General features: G+C 30.3%; 1 protein-coding gene across 1 annotated transcript; it reads left to right on the top strand.

Moving 5' to 3' along the window:
• Positions 1-1,991: 1,991 nt before the first annotated feature.
• On the top strand, positions 1,992-19,233 carry LOC107856465 (vicianin hydrolase). The gene is made up of 13 exons (XM_016701471.2): positions 1,992-2,371; positions 2,943-3,012; positions 14,141-14,199; positions 14,315-14,390; positions 14,549-14,626; positions 14,724-14,811; positions 14,918-15,170; positions 16,223-16,338; positions 17,826-18,043; positions 18,153-18,184; positions 18,269-18,371; positions 18,629-18,737; positions 18,865-19,233. Exons 1-13 carry the CDS (start codon positions 2,204-2,206, stop codon positions 19,040-19,042), a joined length of 1,548 nt encoding a protein of 515 aa, XP_016556957.1. The 5' UTR covers positions 1,992-2,203; the 3' UTR covers positions 19,043-19,233.
• Positions 19,234-20,221: the final 988 nt, after the last annotated feature.

Here is a 20,221-nt window from a genome sequence, read left to right as displayed (position 1 = left end):
TACCCAGATGAGAAATTCAACTAAAAATCATAATTTTACTTACCAAAGTCACCTTTGAAGTAATGTCAAAGTGATGTATGAAGTAAAATTTGACCTAAAAAATTAGTCAAGTTGTAGTAGTAGCAGTAACAACAACAATGGTCAACAAAAAAAAATGATGATGATAATGAAGAAGAAAATGATGTTAATGAAGCAGAAGATGATGAATAAAGCAACAACAATAATGAACAACAACAATCGTGAAGAGAAAGAAACACACATTTTTTCCTCCGTTTCTAGTTATATTAGATTTTACTTGGATCAAAGTTATAAATTTAAAAGCTTGTGGGATATTTTCAAACTTTCACAACTTTCTTAATCCATAATAAAGTAATTGTCACCTAGACTCAATTTTTAAAACTTGAGTCACCTACACATCATTTCAAAACTCTTTTATCACTTTTAACTCAAAACCCAGGATATAACTACACAATAAAGTTTTAAATGAGAAAATCAAATAGGACCCACTTTCTAAAAGTTGTACATCTTTGCACCTCAGTGTTAGCTTTTATTTATCACTTATTGTTTACTTGTTATTTTTAAATATTTTAAGAAAATATAATTTTATTTTTAACATTAATTTTTTTCTTCAATTGATTTCAAGGCACAATAATAAATATCATTTGATAAGAATATTATAGTAAAATAGCTATATCAATAATTAATTTTTTAATTGCGTGCAAGTCAAATATGACAAGTAAAATCGAACAATGAGAGTATCATTTTATTCTTGACTAACTGTGCTAAATTGCAGTTTTGTCATTGGTTGATTGCACTGACATTTCTATTACTTATTTATATAAATATTATAATATAAAATATATGAAAAATGCTCAAATATGCTATCGAGTTATTAGAAATGATGTCATTTGTTAAAAGTTTGGCTTATTTAACCACTAATATTAAATGTTTGGTTCATTGATGCCATTACATTTCCATTAAGTTCATTTGTGTCATTTTTTTTAATGGTGATTTTTTCAAAGTTATTTTTATCGCATGACCTCTATTCATGTCGATCATCAAACTAAATTAACCAATATTACTTAAAAAACTAAAAATTGGATCAGTTAAAATAAAATTCGACACAACTAATGAGTCTGATTTATTTTTAATGAGTTTAATTTTTATTTTAAAAAGTGGGTCAGATTTTATTTTAATAGGTCCGACACTTTTAATTTTGATTTCAAGTAATATTGGTTGATTTAGATTTGATGACATGGACCTCTATTAAGAGGTCACGTGGTAAAAATATTTATGTAAAAATCACCGTTAAAAAAATAATTGCATGAAAGAACCTTTCTATAACGACAGTGGCATAGATGAGTCAAACTTTTAATGTTGCGGCATAAATGAGTCAAACTTTTAACGGACGATATACATAAGTTATTTCTAATAGTTTGATAATATTTAAAGTCTTTTTCCTAAAAATTATAGACATTTAAAGGATAATATTCTTTATTTATCAAATATATATATATATATATATATACTTGGAAGCTTCTTTCTATAAAATATTTTCTTTCCCACCATACGCACCCTAATATAATGGATTTCGGAGTGATGTTTTCAACATCACTGTTAGACATGAATCATGCCTGATTGGGCAATTATTTCGTGATCTTCAAATCTACTGGATAGGATAGGTACAGGTTCTTCCTGGATTTGTCAGAGAGGAGAAGTCCATAACTTTTATGCTGATTTGATTAAATTTAAGAGCAGACAAACATTGATTTGATTTTGGAGTTTGGACTTAATAAAATGTAATCGAATTAAATTAACTATTATGCAACAATTACATCATACTCAGTGTAATTCAATAAATGAGGTACGTGTAGGATAAAGTTCACGTATATATGTCGGTCTAATCCTTGTCTTAGAAGATAGAGAACTGATTTCCGATAAAGATTCGGCTCCAAAAATATTAACAGGAGTAAAGAAAACATAACAAATATTATAGAGAGCATGTAAAAAAAAAATCTGAAAAAAGAAACGAAGCTACAACAATAAAACAACAGACATCGAAGGAACGTTGATTTTCATGATAGCTGGCATAAATAAACAACAGGCAAAGATTATTTTAATATTTTTGTATTGTATCTCTATAAATAGTGAGGGCATTGCATGAAGTTAAACTACAACTTAGGCAGAAGCTAGCAAACCAACAATGGTTATGACAACTCTCTTAAGCTTCTGCTTCCTTTACCTTGTAGCACTTGCAAATTTGTTTGCTCTAACGAGCGCTGCAATCCCTGCAAAGCACTTTCATGCTCCATTTAATCGAACCAGCTTTCCTCCTGATTTTGTTTTTGGCGCTTCATCAGCTGCTTACCAGGTATCCTTTCGTTTTCTCTTCTTGATGATAACGCAAACACCCGTAGAAGTCTTTAAGAGGAGAGAGAAGCTATTGGTATTTATCCTACGGAAGATATTCAAATTTAAAACACACAACTATCTTTTTGAATAGGATATCCCACCATTTTTAACAAATATTTGAAGTTTATGGTTTATACGATGACCTCTAGTTAATACAATAATATTAATTAAGTTCACACTTAAATATTTATAAAAAAAAAAATTAGTGGATCTCTTAAGATTTATATAGGTCTATGTAAAATCTATTGGATTCATGTGAATTCGCAAACAATGTGCTTCCAGATCTCCCATCCTTCACGTGTGTGGGCTTACGGATTTTTCATTATTTAAGCACCTGAATCTTTTCTTTTTTTGTTGTTGATAATAGTGAGAATAGAACATACAACCTTTGCTTGATCTTAACATTATATTGAAATGTTTAGCCATCTTATCCAAAAGACTATTAAGCTAGTTTTTATTTTGAAAATTACCAACACATAAAGGCATAACTTTATTTATTTATTTATTTATTTTGCTTAATGAGCTTTCAGATTGAAGGAGAAGCGCTTAAAGGGGGAAGAGGACCTAGCATATGGGATACTTTTACTCGCCAGCACCCAGGTCTCCCTCCTGCAATTAAGATAAATTACTGCAATCAAAAAAGAAGAAAAAAAAATTATTTGTGATTATAAGCTTACACCTTATATCATTTGAACTTTACTACGTTCTATTAACTCAATAAAAAAAATTAAAATTAACAAAATTAAGCATAAATGTACGACTTCCGAAGAAAGAATTGTTGAGCGATGTTGGTTCAAGTCCAAACTCAAGATAATACTATTATCTTACCCTGCCTCGGAGTGTGTGTGTGAGAGAGAGAGACAGAAAGAGAGCTTCGTGGTTGTTTGATGGTATATAGATTGATGATAGTAATTTGTAAATCAAGAAGCGTTGAAGTTGTAAATTGAACATTGCATTAACAATCAGTACATTTTGAAAGCTTGACGAAAATATCATCCAGAAAAGAAGCTGCCAGCTTCATTATTTCGAATATGGGCAGAAACCCAGCTAAGGCAGCTATATTTTAGAATCAATATGTGATTTCAATTGGAAAGCTAGCTCGGGCAGCTTCTATATGTGATTACCCACATATACTAAAAATAATTTGTCTAATTTTACTTATTCATTATGAAAAATTAAAGTATAATTTATCATCTTATATGATCTATTTTATCTTTGTTAGTAATTACTATTCAATTTTTCACCATTTATATGACTATAATTAATTGAGTGATTGTCAAGTCAAATATGAACAAGTCAAGATGAATGAAAAAAGTTGTGCATAATTAGTTAATGTTTGATACTTCACTTAATTCAATATAATGAATTGTTACACTTTTTTATGGTTCAAAATGAATGAATTTTGTAAAGTTTAAGAATGCATTAATTATTCTTTTAAGAATTACTCTTCTTTTTAATGTGGGTTTTCAACAATTTTTAAATTTTAAAAAGAGTTTGAAAAGAATCAAAAAGTAATATTGATTAATATCGTCATATTACCTTTTGCTTAATTTCTTTAATTCTTTCTTATGAGGTGTACCACTCTCTAAATTAATTAATTCATATATACTCCGACAAAAGATGTGATTTATCTTATCACTTATGCAGTTTTTATGCATGTAAAGTATATTTTTATTAGAAATATCTATGAACTGATCAATTCACTCAGAAATTAGACATTATTATAATTATTTTGATATTTGAACTTCGATTGTCATCTTTTTACAATACAAAAAGTATTTATTTTTTACAACAAACAAAAGGGTTTATTAATTAGTTGAGTAAGTTTTACAATTTTTTTCTTTTACACTTGATTAAAATATATAGAGAAGTTGGGGAAAATATGGGAAGATCTAAAAAGCTCAATATCAACATAATGTACCTCCTTTCCAAGAAAAGGAGTCACTACATTGAAGCTTTCTTCATTAAAATGAGAAATAATACATCGAAACACTCCTAAACTTGTAGCCAAAACTTACTTTAGATACTAAACTAATTGGACAATTATTTACTCCCTAAACAATTTTCACGTGAATTTTTTTCACCCTAAAAAAATTATACCACTCTCAATACGGAGAGTGAAGTGCACGCGCCCCACGTAATTGCCACATCAGTGCCATATCATTGCCACGTAAGAAATTATAATTTTTTTAAAAAAATAATTCAATAAACATATTATTTTTATATATTTTTTAAAAAGCTAAATATATATTTGTACTTTATATATATATATATATATATAAAAGAACCTCCCCCTCCTCCTTCTTCTTCTCCAGCCCCCCCCCCCCCCCGGCCCGTTCCTCCCCCTTCAATTCTTTAACAGCCCCCAGCCCCCTTTTCTCCTCCTTTTTTAATTTCTTTTACACCTTTCACACCATTTTTCACCATTAATATCAATAACTTGATTCGAATTTAACAAGAAATTGATAAATAACTTGTTCATGTAGATTAAGTCATGGCTCCTCTATCAACATTCAAAAATCAACAATTGCAAGTAGAACAAAATCTAAACTCATCCACAATAATTCCAGATCTACCAAACGATTTAGCAGCAATAATACTAATATTCGTTCCTTTGTTCCGATCTGCTGTGAAAATGCTTCCTGCTTTAATTTTTTCACCATTAATACCATTATTTCAAACCTTCTCAAATGCTCCAATAAGCACACGATGAGGAAGTGATAAATTGTCATAAGTTATTTATCATCACAAATTGGATGTAGTCATCTGAAAAAATTAAATAAAGTAAAAAAAAAAATTAATGAAGGGAGGGATTAATGGAGCTTAGTAATGGTGTTCTTGAAAAAAAAAAAAATTAGCCTAGATGAAGAAGATGAAGAAGATGAAGAAACTGGGTGGGGTGGGGGTGGAGGCTATGAAAAAGATGAAGAAATGGGGTGGGGGTACGAAGAAGATGAAGATATGAGGGTGTTGGGGGTAGGGGTGGGAGTGGGGAAAGGGATGATTATCAAGAAGATGATGATGAAAGTGAATTTTTGATTTTTTTTAATCTAATATATATATATATATATTAAAAGGTGAGACCCACCATTTTTCATGTTTTTTAAGTAAATTATAAGTTGATTTTTAAAAAAATTGTCACGTCAGCAATTAGGATGAAAAAAAATTCACTTGAAAGTTGTTGAGAGGGGTAAATAATTATCCAATTAGTTTAGGGTCTAAAGTAAATTTTGACTACAAATTTAAGAATATTTCGATGTATTATCTCTTAAAATAAAGATAGTTACATTGTAGCTTTTATATATTCATCTACTGCCTCATAATTGAAGAAAGAGATCTTTCACCCACTGCCTCATAATTGAAGCTTTCATTGAAGAAAGAGAGTGTCGATTTTTTTTGGTTTTCATTCGATGTTTGATATTCGTATTGGAGTCCGATCAATTCAAATTTCCATCGGGTAGGGCCCCATTTGAGGTGTAACGCTCCCTACCAAAATTTTTTTCATACCCAAGACCTCTTATTAAGGGAGGAACAACCTCATCCACCGCACAACATTTTAGTGAAGAGAGTGTGTATTGTGAACTCTTTTTAGTGAAGAGAGTGTGTATTGTGAACTCTAACTACTTCTATCTTCTACTTCCTCCCACAATAATGACATGTAAGCATACTAAACTTTTTGAGATAATTTCACAAGTCTTCTCTCAGTGTTTTGTCTGATCACACTGCTTTAAAAAAAATAAAAAAATTGCAATATTAACTGTATTTCTTTTAATATATTTTTATAATTCTTTAAACTTATTTCTAGTAAATATAATAAAATATAATTTGACAATTATCCTTTTGGATATTAATTTATTTCAATTTTATGATACTATTAAAATATTTTAACACATTCTTTAAAAGTAAATAACGGATGAACAAGAAAGAAAATTAAAGAGTGGTATCAGCGTTTATCGAAACCAGAAGAATAGATATTGTAATTATCTTCTCTTCAAATCCTCAAGCCCTTCGTCCTCTCTTTTGTTTTTCCCCCATATTCCTTGGATTTTTATTTAGTTTTTTCCTGCCACAGTGAATCTGTGATGCTGCATTTTGTGCAATTGTCATTTTGTTTTATTGGTCTTTCATATGGGTTTTACTCGTTGCTAAAAAGTCCAATCAAATTAATTTTACTGATATTTGGTTTTAAATTTAAAAATCGATAATATTTGATTTGATTTTGATTCAAGTAAAAAAAATAGCTGAATCTAACTGATAAATTATATCAATAACTTTTACAATTATTTATATATATGATATTAGTTTTATAAATAATTATAAATATTGAGCATACCTTTTATTACACATTTGATATTAGTCTAATGATTTCATATGTGCTGCATCATTTTTAAATCTTATTCCTTAGAAACATATCCAAACTCAACATTGTAAGTCTAATAATTAGCTAACACTCTCAAGTGTAATTATCTAATTGTAAATATGAGGCGAGATATAATATATTATCTTTTTTAATTTTCTTACTAAGACATCTCTCTATTCTTCAATAATTTGTCGCGTTGAGTTTTGAAGGGTTGCCTGTCTATTTAAAGTTGTATATTACTTAATGTACTCAATCTCAAGCATCTATCTACAGATCAATTCAGCTGTCCAATTTTTACCAGCCAAAACACATGTAAGAAAAGATATTTTCTAGTATTGAGATGATTAACGAAGCATACAATATTAGTTTAATTTAATAATCTCGTTGGACTTAATCAATCCAAAGATACTATTGCATTGTAGGATATTGTCCGTTTTGGGTCTAATTTATAAGGTTATCTTTAAAAAGCCTCACAACATTAAGAGATCCTACACCTTATATGTAACTTCCCAATCCTTTAACCTGTTGTAAAATATTGGAACCATGGAAATTCTCTAGTTTGAGGTGTGCTTTTGTCACTGCTCTTAAGGATATTTCACCGGTTAAGATATATCCCAAAAATTCAACAAGCTCTTTTTTAGTATTAAATTAGGAGTCAGAAACTAACAAATATTTTATATAATGAACACGGATGAAAATCGTTTTCCTCCGAAATTTGTCTTAAAAATCAACCTCCTCTTTGAACTATCAACAATAATCAACTTCCCCCCTTTGTCTCATGCAATGTCCATTTTGTCCTTATAATTTTAATTCTATATTTACGTAATATTTTTTTATATTATATGTAATGAATAATTTTTTAACATGGATATTTATTGTATTTTATTTAAATTTATTCACTTTATAAGCAAATTAATACTTTTTATAAATTTATCACAAAATTCCATGTTATTTTTTAAGATCGTTATTTTAGTATTATATTTATTAAAGAGTCGTTTGGTGTGAGGTGTAATTATAATAATTCAGAGATAGAGTTCCTGATTATTTATCCTGCGTTTAATTAGATGTATTAGGTAGTGTCAAAATTATTTGTCGTCCCATTTATACCACAGTGATGAGATAAATTATCACACATACATGTTAGTTCAACTTATTTTGTAATAACTAATCCCGGAATAACTTGTTTCCAAACAACCCACGCCTAAATGTGTATATATACATATGTATGTACATGCATATGCGTATATTTTCATGTTTTATCACTCTCTTACTAAATTCGTTTCGTATTACTTAACTTTTTGTTGATATAACATAATTCTTAAGAAAAATTTACTTAGAGGCATATTTTGCTAAATTAACCTTATTAATGATAATTTGAAACTTTAAATTTGTCTATACTGTTACTTTATATAGTTATTTAACATTAAATGGTAGAATAAAATATAATACAATTCTTTTGATTTCACAAATTGAGCATATAAATTAAAACTTCTATTTTTAGTATGAGGATCAAGTGATAAGAAACGATATTAGGTATTGTCTATATCAGTAAATAAGATGTGATTGTCATTAATAGAGTATTACATATTTTATAATTTATATAAATAATATAATCTTTAAAATTTGACCTTATTTTTATTCGAGAAAAACATCTAGTACCCCCGAATTATGACCAAATTTGCTATGACACATGTCAACTTCACGGGGGTCTTATTACCCCTTAAACTAAATTTTAACGTATTTTTGTCAATCTTTTTAGCTAACGTGATACCCTTTGTAAGTCATTTTAGATGGCGTAACACCTTTGACTTGAGCTTCATTTTATGTAATAAAGGTTTTACTAGAGACTTATCTCTTTCATTTATTGTTTGTATTTTTTGCATTGAAATATGTTTATAAAATTAGTATTAGTTATTATTTTCACTTGTAAAATAAATATTATAATTTTGATTATTAGTAATAAATCTAATTTTCTTATATCATGCTAATTTACTTCATAAAGATCATCATTAGCTTATATACTTAATTAATATTTCTTTTTTTTCTTAGAAGATAATGTTTATGTTTTTATGAAGATTTTGTTATATGATTTTTTTTTTTTAATGAAGATAATGTTTATGTTTTTATGCAATGTCCATAAACATTATCATATTACAAGGACAAAATGGACATTGCATGGGATAAAGGGAGGAGGTTGATCATTGTTGATAGTTTGGGAGTTGATTTTTAAGGCAAACTTCGAAGAAACGATTTTCACCCAATGAAAACCCAACAAATTAACTTGATAAGAAAAAGCTAAGTTTCACTCCAATAGTTTTCGTCACTATTTTTCTCGCCTCTTTTAGTGAGCACTTCAAAGAGTTTATTCGAAAAAGTAACACAATCTTAGCAAAACACCTCATAATATCAAATATTTCAGGATAAGCAAAATTAATTTTGTACAACTCAATATTTTCAATATTCTAGATAAGATAGTAATATTTTCATAACTAATAACAAGTTCAATCAATTTCCCATAAAATATTTTTCCAATATTTTTAAATCATGTACCTCAAAGACTTGGTAAATTCTTGTTGACGGGTAATTCATATTAAAACTTTGAGAGTTAGTAAATTCTTGTTGATGGGTAATTCATATTAAAACTTTGAGAGTTAGTAAAGGCAAAAGTCATATTAATGTGTCATAAATCAAAGAAATCAAGCAAACAAGTTAATAATATTTTTATTCATGACAAATATTTTAACATAACTATATCATGCCACACTACTTTTTACCAACAAAAATCATGAATATTTTAACATTCATGACATTCTCAAAATAATTTTTTTTTGATAGTTAAAATCTTTGTTAATCACCAAAGTGGCCAATTACAAAAACTAAGCTAGCAAGATATTTCTAGCTTTTTCCTGCAAGAACAGACTAAGATACTAGTACTACTAAAAGCAACATTTATCAAAAATTAACTTGTTTGCACTTGTTGCTCTAACACAGTAAATACATGCAATTCCCTTTGCGGTCACTTCCTTAGTGTTTTCCACCTTCTCAAAAATTCTATTTTTCCTCCCTATCCATATAGCATGCACAAACACTGTATAAATCAGCTTTAGTATCTGAGCTTGAGGTCTTTTTCCTTTGATCTGCTTGATGAGCCAATTCTGCATATCATTCCAATTTCTATATTGAGGCTGTTGAATATTTAGCCATACCAAAAGTCTTTCCCAAACTGTTTTACAAACAGACAACTGCAGAAAAGGTGATCCCTTATTTCGTGTAATTGCTTACATAATATAATATACACACCCTAGATCAACTGGTAATTTTCATTTTAATAATCTATCTGCTGTAAGCAGCCTGATTTGAACTTACAACCAGATTGTAAACACAACTTTCGGTCTTGCATTGACCTGACATACCAATCCCTTCCACACTATCTTTGGATAAACTTCCCATCAAATGCATGTAAGCTTGCCTAGTGAGACTTCTTCTAGCACTAGAAATGGCATATAGTAAATGCAAGTTTTTTATATTCCCAAGCACTTTTTTCACCATCCAACAAGCATTATCAGTAATGTTAATCTCTCTAGCTTTTGTCCTTTGATGTAGTAGCTGTGGATCCACTTGATCCACAAGCTATCTTGTTTGTGCTCCACATTTCAGCACATTTTTTAAATTACAACTTTATTTCATAATTTCAAGTTTATCAGATTCAGTCCACCTGCCGTCTATGATGTACACACTTTATCCCAAAAAACAAGGGCCTTCTTTGTCACCATATTGGATCATGAGCATATGTAGCTAAATAAACTTGAATTGCCTTCATCACCTTTGATGGAATAACAAATAACTGAGCCTGGTAAGCTTAGATTCCAAAGATGACAGTCTTCACAAGTTGAATTTGACCAGCATATGATAGCTTCTTGGCCGTCCATGAAGTTATTCTTGAAACAATGTGATCTATCAGGGGTCGCCATTGCAGAATATTGTGCTTCTTAGTGGGCAATGACGCTCCAAAGTATTTTGAAGACAACTTCCTTAACTATCGCCCAGAGCCTGCTTTATCTGTGCTTGAATTAAAACTGTAAAACCATCAAAATACATAGCATTCTTTGAAAAATTTGCTTGGAGCTCTGAAGCAGCTGTAAATATATTAAACTTATCATGAAGTAGCTTAATAGACATGAAATCACCTTTTGCAAACATCAATAAATCATCTGCAAAGCTTAAGTGGGTGTTTTTGAGCTTGCTACATTACGTCAACATTTTCTAATAACACTATATCAACCTAATTGGTTTAAAACTTAAAATATAAGGAACATGTAATTTCATTTAAAGTCAATACTATTTCTTTCACATTGAGGGATGGCCTTGGCTCAGCGGTAAGCTTGCTTACCGTGGTGTGCCAGGGTCGGGGGTTCGAAACGCCCCTCCAGCGAAGTTGGGGTGAGGGCGCGTAGGTCAGGCCCGGAGTGGTCCCCCCTCCCCGACACCTACGGAGTAGGTATGAACCGGGTCGTCCCTTTACTATTTCTTTCACATGTGAGTTTAAGAATAATTTTTTTTCTTTTAAAGAACTTGACTAGTTCTTTAATCAAAGCAACAAAATTCTGCTCCTCCATTGACTTGGGCGTGGCCAACAAAATTATTTTACACACGAAGCTTATTAAACAGCCACTCACATATATCACGATATTTACTTGGGGAATGACAAAACAATAATATCATTTGCTTCATCCAAATTAATTTTCACTTAGAAGGATTGTCAATTTTTCCAACACTTCTCTTGAAAATTTTACTATTGACTTTGAATTTAATGTAACATCTTATTCCCCATAAAATAATAATAAATACTCTCTCCGTCCTATTTTACTCATCCCAAATTTTCTAATTTATTATCCCAATTTACTTGTCCTTTTTTACTTACCAGGATAAGACAATTTTTTTTCCATTATACCCTTAGTGTAATTGATTACCCCTTATTATTAGCATTCTTGAAAAATATTGCAAAGAGGAGTACCATTAAGAGTACACCATTAAGAATATAAATGGTGCTTTGGTATTAGCCATCGATCAATATTGAAACTAACAACAAGACACAATTAAGAGGGGCAAATTGGTAAAATTATATTATCAATCATTATTTTCTTAATAATTGTGCCATCTCAATTTGGGACGGATAAAATGAGACGAAGGGAGTATTATAGTAAGTCGACATACCTTAAAATGGCAGAACCGTAATTTAAATCAAAGCAGAGATCGTATATAATATTGAACAACTGAAAAGAGACCTTTTGGTCAAAGAACTGAAGAACTCCATCAAGAACGTAACAAAGACATCTACATCAGTAAAGCACAAAACATTTATTTTCATTAACACCACTTTCCTTGAACCTCTTTCCGGTTCGGGATTCATAATGAGAAGTTCTTAATATTGTTGTAAAATAACGGAAACACGGAATTTTCTAACTTGAGGTGTGCTTTTGTCATTGTCCTTGAGGATATTTCGTCGGTTAAGATGTATCTCCTGAAATTCAACAAATCCTTTTAGTATTAAACTAGTGTTAGAAACTAACAAAGATTTTATATAATAAAAACCAAGCAAATTAACTTGATAAAAAAAAATTACTCTCTAACATAAGTTACTCTAATATTTTTTCTCACAATTTTGCTCTCCTCTTTTCATGATCGAGTTTTCATAGAAAAAGTAAAATATTGAATCTCATCAAATATCCCAATAGTTAAAACCTACAATTAAAAGGTACTCCGTTTTGTTTTAGTTGATCCTAATTGACTTGACACATCTCTTAAGAAATTATTTAATGGAGGCTTATTTTATTAAAATAACCCTATTAATTATGTATTGAAGATATGAATTTGAGTAAATACACTTTGTTTAGTTATTTAGTTTTGAAGGTAATATTGAAAGAATATAATAAAATCCTCTTGATTTCATCAAAGGGACAACTAAATTGAAACAAATTTTTTTTAGAAAGAGGCCAGCTAAAATAAAACGGAGGGAGTATTAGTAACACTTAAAACATTTTACCAAATGAGTAATCTACATTGATTAGGAAATAATGCCACTAAAATCAATATAGTCAAATATTTTGAATGTTACCATTAGAAGTTTAAAACTAATGAAACACGTAATCAAATTCTTTGATTAAGATTAGTAGTGTTAATCACCATCCATTACAATATTTACCTACCATATTTAGCATAATTATCTTTCATATATTAGGAAGTAGATTATATATAATTAGTCTAAAATATTTTATAATTATATTTACCATATATAATTCTTACCATGCATAGCATTTTCCATGTATAATTTTCCTTCTAACTAAATAAGGAGATGAGCTCCTTCATTCCAATGATTTTCCCTTGTTCATAAATAGCACATGAATGATATCATATAAATTAATAGTCCCTTCGTCTCATTTTATGTGTCATCATTTTCTTTTTAGTCCGTCCCCAAAAAATGTCATCTTTTCTTATTTGGTAATTATTTAAAGACCAATTCCACTTTTATCATTGTTGGTCACACTTAATTATGAAAAAGATAGTAACACATTTTTTGATAAAAGGACAATTTGGTAAACATAACTAATTCTTCCCTTATTTTTTAAACTTCGTGTCCGATCAAATAACGACACATAAAATAGAACAGAGGGGTAATAGTATAGTCATAATAGATGAATCTTATTCGTTTTGAGATATTAAAATATTTTTCCAATATAATCTATCAATGTGAAACTTTTGTTCGCACACCCAATAATTTCTCCTCTAACTAAGTTTCACGTAATCCATCATCACGATCCACGTGGTCACCGAAATTCACTATGTGCCATCTACATCGTTTTTGAGTATTATGTTCTATGGCAATTAAAACCCCGCAACTAGCTTCTTCTTGTGTGTGCATTTCCAAGCTTGTAAGGGTAAGCAAGAGTCACTCATCCCATCTTTCTGCCATATCCAGATCCGCATACTTATCCCATCGAACCTGAGCTCTGATACCAATTATTGAATTCACCTAGTCCAAAGATACTCTTAGATGATGTGATATTATCCGTGTTGAGCCAAGCAAAAGGTCTCACGCTATTAAGAGATCATACACTTTATATCTTCACAATCTTGCAGCTACCAATATGGAACTTTTATTCGCACGCCTAATAAATTTTATCTCGACATTCTAGTTTGAAAAATTGATCTATTAGACCTAGTGTGTAGAAAACATGCCTTCAATATTGGATTACAAGTATAATATAAGGTACTGATTGTCATTTAAACAAACATATTTAAGCTAGTAACAATGGTTCCCTTTTACTGTTTTCTTTTCCCATCATATAACTCTTTCTTAACAAATTACAGAAAAGATCTTTGACGGTTCTACTGGAGATGTCGCTGTTGATTTCTATCATCGGTATAAGGTATATATATGAGACACAGTGTTTCACTTTCACTTTTTTTTTTTTTTTTTTCAAAATTTTTTAGCTGCATATATAAGTTCCGCTGAATATTGAAAACTATTGAGCACTATAATAGGAAGACATTCGGCTGCTTAAGGAAGTGGGATTGAAAGCTTTCAGGATGTCTATCTCTTGGTCTCGGATTTTACCATGTAAGAATACTTTCCTGTGCATGTGAGATGTATATACTAATGTAATATTTACAGTAAAAGTAGTAAGGAAAATAAAAAAATACTTATCAAGCTAATAGTTGATCGATCAGCTGCTATTACATTGTGTGCTGAAAATTTTCTTTTTCTGTTCATTTAAGATGGGAAGGTCAGCAAAGGAGTGAATCCAGAAGGCATCAAATTCTACAATGATGTCTTCAACGAGCTAATTGCTAATGGTAATTACAACTCTCTCTTTCATATATATTGTCCTCTTCTGATTTAATTTTTCAATATATCCCTTAGAACTTATTTAGTTTTATTTTCTTCAAATAGGTATAACACCTTATGTGACTCTATTCCATTGGGACACACCACAAGCCCTTGAAGACGAATATCGAGGGTTTATGAGCTCTGAAATAGCGTAAGCAGGAGAGTAAATTAATTACTCGCAATCCCAACATTCAAAAGTCTTAATAAAATTATTGGAGCAGTAACTGTTGTACTCAATCATGTTGTTATTAATTCAGGAAAGACTATGGTGACTATGTTGACGTTTGCTTCAAAGAATTTGGGGATCGGGTGAAGTACTGGATCACTATGAATGAGCCACTTTCTTACAGCTTGAATGGATATACAAAAGGAACCTTTGCACCAGGAAGATGTTCTAAATATGTAGGGAACTGCACAGAGGGTAACTCTGGAACTGAGCCATACATTGTGGCTCACAATTTGCTTCTAGCCCATGCAACCGGTGTTAAGGTTTATAAAGAAAAATATCAGGTTAGTTGCTTGATTTCTTATTTGAATTTAAGTTTTGTGCACTATAAAAATTACAATTTGCAATAACAGGTCAAATTTAGTGTAGATTGTTTTGCATACTGATCGTACAGAAAACTTAGATCCTTCTTATTTTATGTATAGGAGAATTTTTTTTAAAAAAACAATACACTATTGTCTGCTTTAATTTTGATTTTTTTCATTTGATAAAATTATTTTCACAGTTTGGGTAACAGTTCTTAGTTACGGAAAAGACGAGAAGTCATTGAATAGTCTTTTACTCGTCAACTTTAATCAATAGAGAGTGAATTTTAATTGTATATTTTTCCAATTCCTTGTAAATAGAAATTGTCTTTAAATCCATTACAAAATTCTTTTAATTTAATGTGTTTTCCAGAAGAGATTTTTGTTTTGACACATAATAGACTTTTGTTTTATGCATAAAAGATCTAAGAAAATCATTTTCTTTTATTAAAATTATAAGAGGGGAAAATCATTTTAGTAACCTTTTTTCAAACTAATTGAAATAATAATAGTTAAATTTGTATATTTCAAAAGTGCCATCATTAATGGAAATAATTTTGTATGTTAAGTGCCCATTTGGGCATGAGAATTTTTTTTTTTCAAATTTCTTTCACTTTATTTTGAATACAACTCTAAGTGAGTATTTGACCATAGAATTTCAAATATAACTTGGTGTTCTATTTAGACTAGTTAAAACAAGTAAAACTTGTTTCTTTTTTTCAATCTCACTTCTCTCACAAACAAATTCAGAAACAACTCCAAAATATATTCATGGCTAAATATTACTCCAACTCCAACTCTAACTAAAAAAAAGTTTTTATTACCAAATGCCCACTAAATTATTGTCTTTTTATTGGGGACTAGTGGAAAATACAAATTGGCCAAACAAGTAAAAGCACATACACCATCTATACGTCCTTTAGACACTTCTTTGGCTCACAACTTGCTTCTTGCCCATGCATCATCCAGAAATCATATCTTTCCCGTTAATCACTTCAATATTCGTACTCAATATATTAAAAAAATTGCAGAAAACTCAGAAAGGCCAGATAGGAGTTACTCTGGTCACTCACTGGTTTGTGCCCAAAATCAACACACTTCAAGGACGCAAGGCCCAACTAAGAGCTCTTGACTTTATGTTGGGATGGTAAGTGGTAGTAACAAGATTAGGGCTCAATTCCCTATTTTAATCTAAGCAACTTGCAACGTTTTTATCCGTAGATGTTACGTGTGTGTTAGTATTGCAACATAATATATTTAATAGTGCTAGAGATCGCGAGAATATCACCATCTATACACTATAAATACTTCTCTCTCTTATTTGGAGTGTCTAGACAACTAGTTTTAAATTGCATTGTTATTGTGGATAAATTTATACACACGCACCATATCTGTCGTGTTCTATATTTCTTCAGATTTGTGAATCGATCAATATTTTAAATTATTATATGCCCGCAGCGCAATACATATATTTTCTTCGTTTGTTTTTACTTTATCACTTTTTGACATGATACACTCATTAAGAAAACAATTACTGATATTACTATTTTATCATACTACCCTTATTAATTGATGTTTAGAGTAATATGTTTTGAAAATGGTTTAGGGAACAAACGTTTAATGCTAAGGGTAAAATAGAAAAATTCTTTCGTATTTTTTTGATAAGTTGACAAGTAAAAATTGAAATTCAATTAGAAAAATAATGACAAGTAAATACGGATAGAGGACGTACTTATTTTATGGAACTGTATTCTATTAATAACAGCAATAATGAGTTGTTTATTCTTTAAATTAGTTTTATAAATAATAAAAAGATATATGTAAAGTACTCTAGGACACTTTTATATATTATTGTTGTTGCTTTCGTTGGTATCTGCTTTATATATCATAGGATCAAGGGCGGAGTTACTCTTGTCCAAGAAAAATTAATCGACATCTTAACAATTTGTAAATAAGTCTTTCTTTCATGTATTTATTTTATATATATGTTGAATCTTAACTGTCCGTCTCTCTCTCTTTATATATGTGTTTATATATATCCTTCCCAAAACAGAAGTTATGAGGATATACAATGAGGAAAAATCGTTCTCACGTTAAAAAAAAAAAAAAAAAAAAAAAAAAAGACCTAAAAAATTAGCTAACAAAGAAATTAGATTTGTCATATCTTTTCCTTATGTTAGGGACTTTAAATTTTTTCAAGTTGAAAAAGTCCATCCACGTCTTTTGAATGATCTGGAAAAGAGTAGAAGGTACTATTTCCACTTTTAGATATCAATTTTACCAAATGCCTTTGGTTTGCTTTCCTATAACAATGCATAATATCCATGTCTGCATTCTTCAAAATGTGATTGGTGTTTCTACTAGTATTTTTGAGCTTGAGGTTGCTAGTATCTTTATCTCTAGTCATGTCGATAATCATCAACGAATTAAGTTCCTGATGCACTTTTCTGAAGCCATTATGGACACGTTCATTCCCATAAAGAGTCGATTTGCTTCTGCCTGATTATTAATAAAAAAAAATTGTGATTAACACTAATCAGAATACTAATGAAGTTCATAAACTATGCGATTTTAAATGTCATTGCAATTTAATCTTAATCTCTAATTCCAGAAGTGAGATATACATTAATACAGGTTTTTGGATCCAATAACATATGGTGAGTACCCAGATAGCATGAGAGCTATGGTAGGGCATCGGCTCCCAAAATTCACACCTGAGCAATCAAATTTAGTCAAAGGGTCAATGGATTTCTTAGGGGTTAATTACTATACCACATACTATGCTTCTCCATTGCTTTCCATTAATAGAGTTAACCTTAGTTACTCCACGGACAATCACGCTGATCTTTCTCGTAAGTCAACAAATTCATTTATCCTTAACCTTGCAAAATTTTCAAAATATACATATGTTCAATTTCTTACAAGTATTCTTTACTTTTTCTTCTTATCTTCTTTATTCAGCACTAAAGGACGGAAAACCTATTGGCACGCCGGTACTGTTTCTTTCGTATTTCCTTCCTAGCAATTGAGTATTTTCTTCTAGAGGCTAACTGACATGCTTGTGTTAATACTTGTAGACGGCCTTGGATTGGCTTTTCATTTACCCAAGAGGAATCTATGGTCTTATGCTTCACATCAAGGAAAAATATAATAATCCTCCCATCTACATCACCGAAAATGGTACTACTTACTTAAATTACCTAAATTTGAATTTCAAACTTTTGTTCTTGAAAGATTAATTATTGTAGCCAAGATCACCAACGTTTGCCATCACTGATAGCAAGGGCAATTATTTGAAACACATTCAACAAAATACAATAGAATAATCTGCTACAGTTATTTTTTAAAAAAATAATCCTTAATATTTCGGGCTCATCATGACCGTTATACCAATTTAATAGCTTCAGAGAATTAAAAAAATTGACATTAAATTTCAGGAATGGCAGAAGCCAATAATAGCACTATGTCACTTAAAGAATCTCTTAATGACGACATGAGGATAAAGTATTATGAGGGCCATCTATGGTTTCTATCAAAAGCAATAAAGTAAGTTTTCTTTCTTGTTTCTTCTATTACTCCTATTAATTATTTTCTGTAGATTTTATTTTATTTTCTAGATTCTTTTTTTCTTGGAATGTTAGAATTCAATCTAAATAAGTTGCATAATGGGCAGGGCTGGAGTAAACGTAAAAGCACATTTTGTGTGGTCATTCTTAGATGACTATGAGTGGGATGCTGGTTTCACTGTTCGATTTGGCCTCACTTTTGTTGACTACAAGAATGGACTGAAACGATACCATAAGAAATCGGCTTACTGGTACAAGAAGTTTTTATTGTATACCGGCCATTAAATAATATCTCTCTTTCAAATAGCTCTTCAGCTTTCTACAAGAAGGAAAATTGCTTTTAATTTAGAGGGGCTTCTCTATGGATGTGCTTTTTTCTATGTAAGGATTGTTGCCCTCTGGGTTGACAGAAAAATAGTGTCCTTTACTTTGTGTCTTGAGAAATAAGATGGGAGCACCTCCCTATTTGTTATGCACTTGCTTGTTAATAGAGAAAGATTGGATTGGATCAGCAAACATAAGACTCCAATTTTCAGTTGAAATAAACTTATGGTTTGAGTTGACATGTTTTCCTGCATAGCCACACAAGAAATCTATTTATGTAAGATCCAAAGGTAGATGATTAACTGAAGGAAATAAAAATATTTAACAAAATAATATAAGAACAAGTGAAATATCTAATAATGGATAAATAGAAGAAATTAATTAAACCAAAAGAAGAGATAGGGAACTTCACTCAATAACTCAAAAACTTTTGTAATCTCCCTATTAGAAAATATGTGACGGAGCATTACTATTTAAAATACTAAAAAATTAAATTAGACTAGGTCCATAAAATCTAGTCGAATATGAATTAAATAAGAAAATCCTAACTAGATATGACAGTGTTAAAGTATCACTGTATTGGATTTGATTCTTTTTCCTGGATGTTGTGGATTTTAGTGTGAGTTAGGTGTGACCTTTGAAATATCGAATTTAGCCTAGTAGCATATTAAGGGTGTGTTTGGGAGGTCTGGGATATGTTTTGGGTAGTTGTTCGGTGTTTGAAGTTTTATATCATTAAATTTTAATAATATCACCTGTAGTTAATGAGCTACTGTATGCGTATATATGATACCATTATATCTGCATCATTATTTATGAAGCAATGCAAAGAATTGATGGATTTCAAATTAATTTGAGAAATTTATGCCTATTTTGTGAAGTTTGATGTTGGTGGTGTTAGTGCATCACTAAGCGACTAAATGGCCACCTAAGTGGGTCTACCTAGCCTGAAATATGTATGCTTAAGTGATAGGGTCGCTTAGGTAATGGTGGGGTGTCACGATTCAATTTTCCAGATCGTGCCAGACACCTACTTACACATACTTCGGATAGGAGGACCTAGAATATTCCACCACTAAACCAATGCAGAAAGTTACTACAATGTTCATTTAGCCAATTTATGTCTGTTATATGAATAAC

The sequence above is a fragment of the Capsicum annuum genome, chromosome 10 (assembly GCF_002878395.1).
Source record: "Capsicum annuum cultivar UCD-10X-F1 chromosome 10, UCD10Xv1.1, whole genome shotgun sequence".
NCBI lineage: Eukaryota > Viridiplantae > Streptophyta > Magnoliopsida > Solanales > Solanaceae > Capsicum > Capsicum annuum.
Note: the sequence above shows the minus strand (reverse complement) of the source record. Positions and strands in the feature narration are given on the sequence as shown.

Coding starts and splice junctions, on each gene's coding strand:
- LOC107856465 (XM_016701471.2), top strand. CDS start 2,204: ATGGTTATGACAACTCTCTTAAGCTTCTGCTTCCTTTACCTTGTAGCA. Junction 2,372..2,942: donor CTTCATCAGCTGCTTACCAG/GTATCCTTTCGT, acceptor ATGAGCTTTCAG/ATTGAAGGAGAAGCGCTTAA. Junction 18,044..18,152: donor CAATCACGCTGATCTTTCTC/GTAAGTCAACAA, acceptor TTCTTTATTCAG/CACTAAAGGACGGAAAACCT.